Source organism: Morone saxatilis, unplaced genomic scaffold (genome assembly GCF_004916995.1).
Source record: "Morone saxatilis isolate NCDOM2014 unplaced genomic scaffold, NCSU_SB_2.0 Contig4, whole genome shotgun sequence".
In the NCBI taxonomy this organism is placed as follows: Eukaryota; Metazoa; Chordata; class Actinopteri; family Moronidae; genus Morone; species Morone saxatilis.
Window position 1 is genome coordinate 8,870,475 of NW_023339984.1, and position 10,896 is coordinate 8,881,370.

General features: G+C 38.6%; 1 protein-coding gene across 1 annotated transcript in view; it reads left to right on the plus strand.

The window, feature by feature from the left end:
• The window catches only part of LOC118337755 (phospholipid-transporting ATPase ABCA1-like), a 177,729-nt gene that overhangs the window by 61,129 nt on the left and 105,704 nt on the right, over nt 1–10,896 (plus strand). The window contains exons 23-29 of the mRNA XM_035674855.1: nt 2,171–2,385; nt 3,745–3,823; nt 6,062–6,264; nt 7,976–8,024; nt 8,833–8,940; nt 9,124–9,156; nt 9,696–9,835. Of these exons, the coding sequence (XP_035530748.1) occupies nt 2,171–2,385; nt 3,745–3,823; nt 6,062–6,264; nt 7,976–8,024; nt 8,833–8,940; nt 9,124–9,156; nt 9,696–9,835 (827 nt within the window). The remainder of the gene's footprint in view (nt 1–2,170; nt 2,386–3,744; nt 3,824–6,061; nt 6,265–7,975; nt 8,025–8,832; nt 8,941–9,123; nt 9,157–9,695; nt 9,836–10,896) is intronic.

A 10,896-nucleotide genomic window follows, 5' to 3' on the forward strand; every position in this document is an offset into this window, starting at 1 on the left:
TTTGATTTTTTTTTTGCCTCCTTGTAAACCACAACAGATCCACAGGAAAATCATCTGAGTTTAAGCATTTCATACAAAATGAGCTGGCTCAGTCAAACTAAACCTCCAGCAATCTCCTCAATCCACCCCCTCTTCATAAGCATAGCCTTTTCTCCCATATGTTAAATTGACTGCGTTGTGGGCATTCATTCAACTTGGGCATTTTGTTGGAGTTTTTATATAGAGGGATCCAGACTTGCTTGGCATAGCATAAGGCAGCAATACTTAACTAAGAAGGGAGAGATTTAGCAGCTCAGCTGGTGGCAGGGCAAAAAAAAGAGGGGGGTGAGGGGAGGCAGAGCGGAAATAGTTGGCCAAGCAAAATGACTGCACTGGGCTGCAGTTAATGACCTCTGAGTGTGTCCTTGTCCCTGGGATAATGTGACCTGCGAGGATACAGATTTAACTAGCTCAGTGCAAAAACGCCGCCAAGCTCAGCAGAGCACCTGACCTTTTACAATAAACTCCAGAAAATTCAGTGAAGAAAGGGTGAAAACTTCATAGAGTCAGCTACTTACTGCGAGTGCATCTCCTTGACATGTTCAGAGATCAATATGCCTGATATGGGGCACATGTCTGTCGGGAGTTACAGCTACAGCCATGCTATCGGCACTGAGAGGCATAGCAGCGCTTTGAGCTAAATGCTAATGTCAGCAGGCTAACATGCTTACAATGACAAAGCTGATGTTAAAGCCTCATATTAGCTTCAAATACACTTTGGAATATATTTTTGCACAACTTAGAGATGTAGATTTTTTATCTCTTACATTGAAAGCATATTAAAAATGGATCCAGTGTGAACAGGAGGAATGATTAGAGCAAGCAAAACCTGTTAAAATATACATATGGGCACGTGACTATTGTTCTAAGGCAGACTTGAAAAACTGTGAACCTATCCTTTAAGAAGGTACAATGTCTACCACGTTCACCATCTTAGTTTGGTATGTTAGCATGCTAACATATACTGTTAGCAAATTTGCTAACAGTAGCATAAACCACAAAATACAACTGAGGCTGATGGAGGTTTCTTTGGTTTTGCAACCAAACTATAGAACAAATTGACATTTTGACCTGATAATGGCGCTAGAGGAAAAGTTAAGGGTATGGAAATTATTACAATTACACCATTATACTCATGGTGGCCGTGTTACAGGAATTAGGATTCATCCATGCAATAGTTATGTGCTGGACTGACAAAACCGCCCAAAAGACCGGCATTGCCAGCCATGGAGTCATACCACTAGCATGGCTAAAAAAAAAAAAATCCAGTTTACTGACTTTTTCCCTTGCTGATTGTAAAAGAAAAAAATAATTCTCTTGAGCTAGCACAGTATTTTCAAAATAACTTCAAAATAATAATTCTAAGCAGGTTTCTTCCTTTGTCACCTAAAAGCAAAGGCATGGGGTTAAATGTTTTCTGCTTTAAAACATGACTCGATCAAAAGTTACACAGTACTTTGTGATACTGCTTTAATGCCGACTGCAGAGGCATGACCATGTGACTTCATTACAAATCTAGTCCCTTTTCTGATTTCTGGGGTATGTGATAATTAATATGTGTTATCTGATGCAGCATGACATGAAAGGATTAGAACACCTGTGAATAACCTTGCAATGCATGCTGTAGTTGTCATTGCAATTGTGCTCAGCTCAATGTCTCTCGAATCAAAGGACTCGTAGCACAAAAGGGAGAGCTCAAATAAAATGTGGTCTCACAGAAACGCTGGAAAGTAGGCTTAGGGTGGCCTTTATCATAATTTAGATTTTGTCCCACATTCACACCCACACACTCCTCTAGAGTTTGCTTTGTTGCCATGCGGATAAGCAGGGGTAGAACACAGTGGAATCGGCAATAAGGAGATAAGTGCAGAGACAGATTGTGATATTGGCTTGATTTGAACACTTTTTGATCTGTGGCATCTTTTCTTGTCAGGCGTCTCTTTCATAACGACAGTTGTCAAAACAAACAAGGTCTAAAGAGAAAAAGGCTTCAGAAGTGCCATTTATTTTATAATTTCTAGTGTTTTTATTTTTTACTTCAGACAAACTGTCTATGACTGAAACACAAACTACCTCAGAAACCAAGCACACACTCAGGTACCATCGATTGAGTTTCTCTTTCTGTCCTCAGGTCGCACCATCATTCTGTCTACACACCACATGGATGAGGCAGACATCTTAGGCGATCGCATTGCCATCATCTCCCATGGCAAGATGCGTTGCTGTGGCTCCTCACTCTTCCTAAAAAAATGTTTCGGCAGCGGCTACTACCTCACTCTGGTCCGAGATGGGACTGAAAAGATGACGGCTCAGCGTAATGGTATCATACACAGTCAGGCCAAAGAGGTACGAATATAAAGCGTATGTGGTGTCTGGCTTTTGAACCTTCATTTTACAAGAAATGCTTTAGCATTTATGCCCTTTTCTAAAATGAGCTGATTAAAAGCTGTCCGCTCATATTCTACTTTTTTGTTCACTTACAAAGCAGCTCTTTGCCTGGATTTGTATTCTATTGTTGGCCATATGGGCTCAGTTACTTTATTAGTCTGTTTTAAAATAAGACACTCAACCAAAATGAGCACTGAGTAATATATTTGATTTATATATATAGGTATGTATTTATTATTATACAGCTCCTGTTTTTTTTTTAACAAGAGAGAAGTTGGACTTCTTTAGCTAAATGGAAGAAAATAGCTTGTTATAAAAAACATTGTTTTGGTATCCTTAAGGTTATTTTATTAGTGCTCATGGCTGTTGAGAGACAACATTGGCAGTGTGATCTCATTATCTTTAGATAACTACAAATTTGATTGATTAGGACATGCAATTATGCAATTACCCGTATTTTTATCCTTATTAGAATAACTGGAAGGGGATCACTCTTTTTGACTTCATGTATCAAGAAAAGAGCTTCAGCTGCAAGCCCTTTTGACACAAAAGTAACCTCCTTCTAGTCTATTATTGAACATGGCCCCTTCTGACTTTCCTGAGTGCTCTCTTTCTCTCTTGCCGCCCTCCCCTATAATGATCTGTGTTTAGTCTCTCCCAGCATGAGAATTGGCAAATGCCTACGTGCTGGATGATACTAATCGTCACCGGGGAGAGGGGGGATTCTCACTTTTGCTCGCCAATGGTGCCTCGCACACTTAGTTTTAATCAATAGGAGCAAATGAACAAGATGCACTGATGCCAGCAGGGCTAGAGCAATTACCATTAGTCTGCAGGCTCTTTGAGGTGAGCAGAGTCATTTGTTTGAAATAAATAAATAAACATGCAAACATCTTTGTGGGCGAGGTAGAATAGTGCCTCCTTTTCAAGATGACGACTTTGTAATTCTGTGGAAGATTTTGCAATTACACAGCCGATATAACTCGGAAACAGAGCTAGGCAAAGTTTGATCGTCCTGATCTCATTCAGTGTGATTAAACTCCATTTAATAAATGTCATCAAGTTCTGCCCAAATGCAGTGAGGTTTATTCAACCTTGAAAATATAATCTCCGTGCAACGTCTCAGACTGAAAAGATTGTGACTTCATGTTACATTACAAGTTTACCACATTACCTGTCGTCTCATGCATAGAGTTTTATTTAGAGCAATTAAATATAAACTTGTGGATGTCTTCCATTATTCCATTATTGTAAGAGAGGAGTTGTGCTAAGCGCTAAGGAATGATAAGGTCTTTCTAATCCAATTCTGATTAACAGGAGAAAGACTGTCCTTCAAGGAGAAGCAGCTTGGATGATGGCATCGGCAGCCAAACCTGGAGCAACACTGATCCCTCAGGTAGAAACTTTATCTCTGTTACTGCCAGCAGTGTTTTAGGATTAGCACCTGACTTAACATGTAGACTTATGCTATATGAAAATGTTACATAGTTGGTTTTGAGTTACAAATTCTGTGAATATTTGTGTGCATATTTTAACCGATACTGAAAAATTATTTTATGACCTATTCAAATAAAACCTCTGGTAAAATTTGTAAGTTACCATAACACTCACCAAGTTAGGTACTGAAGCTCAGAGCCATGTCAGTTTTCTTCAAACAGTCTGGGAACATATCCAAAACAATAACCATAAAACCTCTCAAAATAGTATAGTCCAAGTGTGCTGGACATCCATTAGCTCATAGATTTTTCTTTTCACCTTTTCAATAACAAACCAACAGACACCATAGGAGTAGTAAAGTAGCTGCAGCCTCGAGATGCTGTTGAAATGTTCTAACTACTGGTAGAGTGCACTTTAATGCCCTTGTCAAATGGTCGGTATAAATGGGAAAGTATGAGTTTTTAGCCGAGAAAAAGCTTAGGAGAGCTTTATGAGTGCAGAAAAACTAGGAGACAATATGGAAAGCAATAAGCATGAGCATACATCTATGGTGGTGTATTATGAACATAATATTTCAGAAATTCTGAAAAATGCCCTGCAAAATATATGTTATCTTATTACTTGGGCTTGCTCCTCAGCACTGCTGATAGAACATCCCTGAGAAGGACCGTCTTTGGTGACTATTGCCCACACTTCAAGAGATTGGTGGTCTTCACTAGAAGCATTGAGCCCAAACATTCACTCCCATAATTGATAGCTGCATGGTTTGTCCTTCAAATTCAATATAACATGTTCTGTAAACTAGTATTTGTTACATTTGAGAGTGTTTTTCATTATGATGAGACAGAGCAAAGCAACCCATCCTATGCCTGACTAATGTAGTAAACTTTTTCAGCATCACAACATCACGTCATATACAGAAAACACACAAACCTAACAACAACAATCACAAAAATTCCATTACTCATTTACCAAGCACACAATACAAGGACATCATTATCTTAATTTCGTGTTCGCTTACTTTATGTACAGAAAACATAAATGTTAAACATAAATCTTCATATACAATCGACCCTTTTATTCTAAACCAACTGATACTTCAACATTTTTATTATTATTGTCCTATCATACATCCTAAAAGTTCAGCAGCAGCTTAAAGCAGCTATAATATTAATAAAAACAATACATCATGGCATTGAGAAAAAACTGTAGCATTTTGAAAGGGTTTTCTCACAATGAACCTACAGAAAATTATATATACAGCTCTCCCCGACTTTGTGGAATTTTACTTTGGTTTCCTTGACCCTGCCTCAGTTTTTCTGGATCATAAACCCGAACAGATATTGCCTGACTAAAACATATGATGCTGCTGATTTGTTTTGATCATTCTTAGCCTTGATCATGTAAACAAAAGTACTTGTGCAAGACATGATCAGAAGAAAACTCTCAAGTAGGCTCCAGTTTATTATGCATGGGACATCAATCAAACCTGCGCGTACCTTCAAAATAATTATACACACGATGGTTAAATATATGATATAAAAAGCCATAGAAGTAATCATATTTCCAGAAGTGACAGCACATTTCTCTTTATTACCTCACAGACAGAAACACACACACACACATTTTCACAAATAATTCAGTCTGATGTGTGAAACTGATCCATTTACTTCTTCATAAAGCACCAAGCCGCTGGTTGTTAAGCTGCAGTAATTATGTATGAGAGGTTCTGGATCAATAATGGATGCGGTGCGTTCTGCAACACTGTCCTGATTGATTCTCACTAAGACCCAGCTTCAGAATGGATGAGGCAGGAGAATTATGTCCACTGATCTGTTTCAGTATGTTTAAAGGTCACAGCATCAGGTATGTTGAGATCTCAATATATTACGCTGCCATTTTTCAGCGTTTCACTTTGAAAGATTTTTAAGTTAAGTTTAGACACAAGTTTGGGTTAAAGCCTCCATCATTTATATACTGTATTCTTTTGCAGCCAATAGCGGTGGTTGCTCTTGAATTCTCTGTCCGTTCGTCTGTCACACAAACAAACATCTTCACCGAAAAAGACAAAGGAGACATAAAAGGAAGGACAGAGATATGTTTTTTCCACAAATGTCTGTTGTTTTTTGTGCCCGCAGTTTTACCATCCTTTGGAGTTTGTTGTTGATACATTTTTGTGCGGCTGTCTGTCCGGCAGATTTGACAGCTGTGGGTCAACTTGTGCGGCACCACATCCCCGAGGCGGTCTTCTTGGAGAGCATCGGTCAGGAGATCACCTACATACTGCCTTATAGTGGAGCCAGAAATGGGACCTTTGCCCTGCTCTTCCAAGAGCTCGACCTGGCCATGGCTGACCTCGGCCTGACCAGCTACGGCATCTCTGACACCACGCTGGAAGAGGTACACTGAGCGTGGGATTGACAACCTAGCTAGAGGGATAAAAGCATGCACACACATAGAGAGACAGCCTACATACACAGACAAAGTTGTCCCTGAGTTTCTTTTCTTTCTTTTCTTCTTTTGCTTTTGTTATTGCTGCAATTACACTTGACACAATGCTTACTGTTTTTTTTTTCCATCCTCCTCTTCCCTCCTTGACTACTTTTAGACTTTTTCTGCTTCTCAGAGTCTGTAAGTAAGCAGTCAGAAGTTTGGTGGACAGCTTTTAAATCCCTCTCATAACTCAGGAAACACAAGTTACTAAGATGGTAGCATTATTACAAGCAACTTTACATTGTAGCCAATAACTTTAAAACTATATGTTCCCCCCCTCAGATTCTGTCTCACTGCCAAGTTTGTTTTTTTCACTTAGGCTAGGATAGTTGGGATGCCAAGCATTATTTTGCTTCAAGGTTGCTTCACTTTTGAATGAATGTCACACACAGCATCTAGAGGCTTTATAAATATGTTACACACAAAATCCACATTTTTACCAATTATGCTGGCTTATATTGAAAGCTTAAAGGTATGCCTGATTCTAGAGCAAACATGTTTTTAGTATGTAACAGAATTTGGATGAACAGTAAATTGAGACATGTTATGTCATGTTTAATACTTTTCAACCAGAACTGTTCTCTCAACTATAATAGCAACTATAATATGTACATTTTACACAATGTATGTGTCAACTGCTTGCACCATGTTCATTCTTTAACCAATAATTTTCTCCATAAGCATTCACCCAGTGTACTACTACCACTAATATTAGTAGTAGTATTGTGATTGTTCTCATTATACATATAGGACAATAGATAATAAAACCACAAAGTAAATGATTTGCAAAGTATGTTTGGCTTCCAGACTAGTCTGGATCATAAAGTTGAGTGACTGTTGGTTAATGCTCTTCGTGTAAACGAGACATGAATCAGACACTCATGGCCTGCAGGCAATGTAAATAATTCCTTTTGAATTTCTAAAATTCAGACACAACAAGGTTATTTCATCCATCCATTTTTTTCTTTTGAAGTCCAACTACATTTCAATTGAAATACGGTATGATTTTATATAAACGACACTAATAAACAAGTCCTGCTGGATGTTTGAATTTACTCATATTACAAGTAGTAGCTGTATTTGTGAGTGTTTTTACGATGTCGGTAGTTCTATTTGGTGTGTTTTTGGCTGATATAACTCACCACATGAAATCACATTCAGTACAAATTATGAATTTTGCAGGTTTTCCCCCAAAGTATGCAGAGACTTTTTAGAGGGCAGATGTTGAAACAGGGGCTCAACACGCACAGCAAAACGAAATAAGCGAAGGTCACTTGGAAATATTTCACAAATATGGAAATTTATTTATTTTGACATATGGCCTGAATTAATAAATGAAGTCAAGGAGGGCACTTCTCTAAGAGAGGCCAATTGGCAGGTGCTCAAGTAGAGGTTAGGGTCTCTGTGGATGTACCCGCCCCGATCAGATTCTAGGCAAAAACTTGACAGGGATAACTGGCATCTGCATCAAATCTGTGTAAAGTTTAGTTAACACTCATCCACTGCACTTCATTAGTCTGCATTTACCCTGCTTGTGTGCATGCTTATAAGGGCGACAGCAAACACATTGTAGCTCTCATAACATACTTTATTCATATATATTTTGTTCATTTCACAGATATTTCTTAAAGTGGCAGAAGATACGGGAGTGGATGCCGAAATACCAAGTAAGGTGACAATATGTATGCATGCTTACACATGTTAGGGGGTAAACAGCATAATAGACACCATCTTTTGGGAACCACTCATCATTATCACCATTGGTGACATAGCTATTGACACCTTAGTAACACCTTGCTGTAAGAAAAAATAATTAACCTCTCAATTCTGCACTTTACAGTTAGATTCCTTGGAGACAGAATCTGTCGCACAAGGCCGTTCAACATTTAGCAATGATGCTAGGTAGTGCCATTTGTCAGCTGTAAAAGAAGTATGAGAAAAATCTGCAGTTATTTGATATCTGAGACAACTAACCCTAGCTCATGTCTACACCGCAGGTACATTGGTTGAATAGAACAAAAACAAAACAAAAAAAGGACAAGAAAAAGGATTTAAAATGCTAATAGCAACAGTCTCATGTTGAATGTTAACAGCCGGTGTAAGACAATATGTGTCACCTTTGTGTTTGCAGTAGTGTCTTTCTTTCTTGGTGCTTGTCTTACCCCTGTAAACTCACATTGTATGTATTTTTATACAAAATGATATTGTGTTTTCTAACCAATTCTTATTTCTCATTGACTGACTTCAGTGGATAATGCGACTCTCTTAATGCAGCCCTTTTGTTTGCGTCTCTCATCAAACAACTTCACTTTTCAGTTTAATCTCAAAATCTGATTCCCTCACGTTCCTAAAACACCTGGGTTTCTGCTTTTACAGGGAATAATATGGCGCCTTGCAGGGCAGGTATTCTTATTGTTATTTATAACCCTAAATTGGGTCAGGCCAAAACAACATATCTTATTTGTATTCCCACAGCAACAAAGGAGCTGTTGGTGAGAGACTGCAAAAGAAGCTCCTGCGCATCCAAGCGGAACAGCATCGCCAGCGTCCACATTAAAACAGAACACGTCTCTGAAATGAGTGGCAAGTCTCTCCAAATTTATCATACATTTATTTTTTTTAATGAAGGAAGCCCAATTAAACGTTTGTAAGTTTAACAATGCAGAAAGTTGACTGATTATTAATATTTATGGGTGTTATTTCAAATAGTAAAAAAATTAACTATAATTTCTGCTTGAGACTTGTTTCCTTCTGTTTCTCGTGCAGATTTGAAGGAGAGGTTCACAAGCAAAGTAGAAGGTAGGTGCTGTATTTATTAACTTCATTTGGTTTTGCTTCAATTCGACTGTTTCACCTCAGTGGCCGTATTGAAAAGAGGGCATAAACAAGAGCCCTTTCTTCAGTAAAAGTCATTTTCAAACAGAGTTTCCTTCAAATCCATACAACATTATCTGAGCTGTCTGTTCACCTTTTTTCAATTTTGCCCTTATGAAAGAAATTCACTTTCATACAATGTGTTTCATCATGAAAATACCTTTCAATCCGAATTATCTTAATGACTACTGTGAAAATATAGTGCGGTATTCTTGGAGAGTGTGAGGTGTGTGCAAAGCCCTTGTTTATCACCTTTTCCCTACTGAGCCACACCCAAATATCATTTCCAAATTCATATGTTAAAAAAAGTAAGCGCTTCACAGAGGAATGCGCTAGTGCAGCTGGCAGGTTTAACACTTAAGTTATATTTAATCAGCCCATTAGCTGTGCTGGAAAGCGTGCTCAGCAGCTCTTTTACATATGCATAGATGATAAATAACACGGTGGGTTAATGTCCACTCCAGACGTGCAGAAGATCGCCAGTGTCAGTGGGAAGGGATCCACAGTCATCACCGGATGGAAGCTGATCAGGAGGCAGTTCCTGGCGCTCTTTATCAAGCGCTTCCACTACGCCCGAAGGAGCCGTAAGGGACTCATTGCCCAGGTAATGGCCTCTGTCTATCATATTGATGAATTGAAGGGTTATACTAGGAGGGTTGCGTGGGAGGATCAAGGTAGGATTGTATGAAATACATGTTGGCTTTTAAAATCAGTTAACGACATATATATAGAGAGAGCTATTTTAAAATCTGGAGGGAAAAGTCATCTATCTTGATGGAGTCAAAAGTTGTGGAATTTAAGTTGTGGGGAAAGAAATCGACACAGAAGGCAGTATATATAAAAGGAAAGAGTTTGATGAATTTGAAGAGCAGCTCCCAGAATGATGTAACATGTCAGCAAACTGCACGTACAACAATCATCTTTACTTCCCAAAGGAAGCCATGTGTTCTACCAGAGAGAATTGGAGGGACCACAAAGGCTGAAGATGGTGTAAACAGAGTGTTTATTGCTGCTTAGTTCTGATAATTCACTTTCTGTGAGCAGAAAAGTGCCGATAACTGGGACCAGAAGTGTTTCAGCCCAAACAGGGATGATTCATGTGGTCTCACCTTTGCTTTTTCATCCAAAGTTGTGGTCAGGAAACTATTAGTACATTTGTGTGTAGAGTCAGTCGATGAAAGGTGTTTTTGCCTACCTTCAGTTTCACCTGATCGCAGTGATTGGCACCAGAAAGGCAAAGTGACATCCTTGATTTGTTTTTCCTTCATTTTACCGTGCGCTAATCATGTGTTTCGTTAGCTCTGTATTAAATGTGATCGCATAACAATTACAGAGATGACAGACTGCCATTAGCCTATTAAGTGTACGTCTATATTATTCCGATCCTCGTAAACATCATTTCAAAAGTCAAAACCAATAAACAGACATAATTTAAACAAGTCAAAACCAATTTTGGTAAGTAGCAGTTTGCAGGGTACTTTAATGATTTTTTTTTTCTCAAGTTCTAAAAAGTGAGTTCTGACTTAAATTGTGTTGACACACTCATCCCCTGTCTAGATTCATAGAAAATATCATGTAATGCCATCAGGTATGACATGAAATAATCACAAGTGATGACTGAAGTGCAGTACATCCAATCGAGTGTGCTGTTTGTGTGTGTGTGTG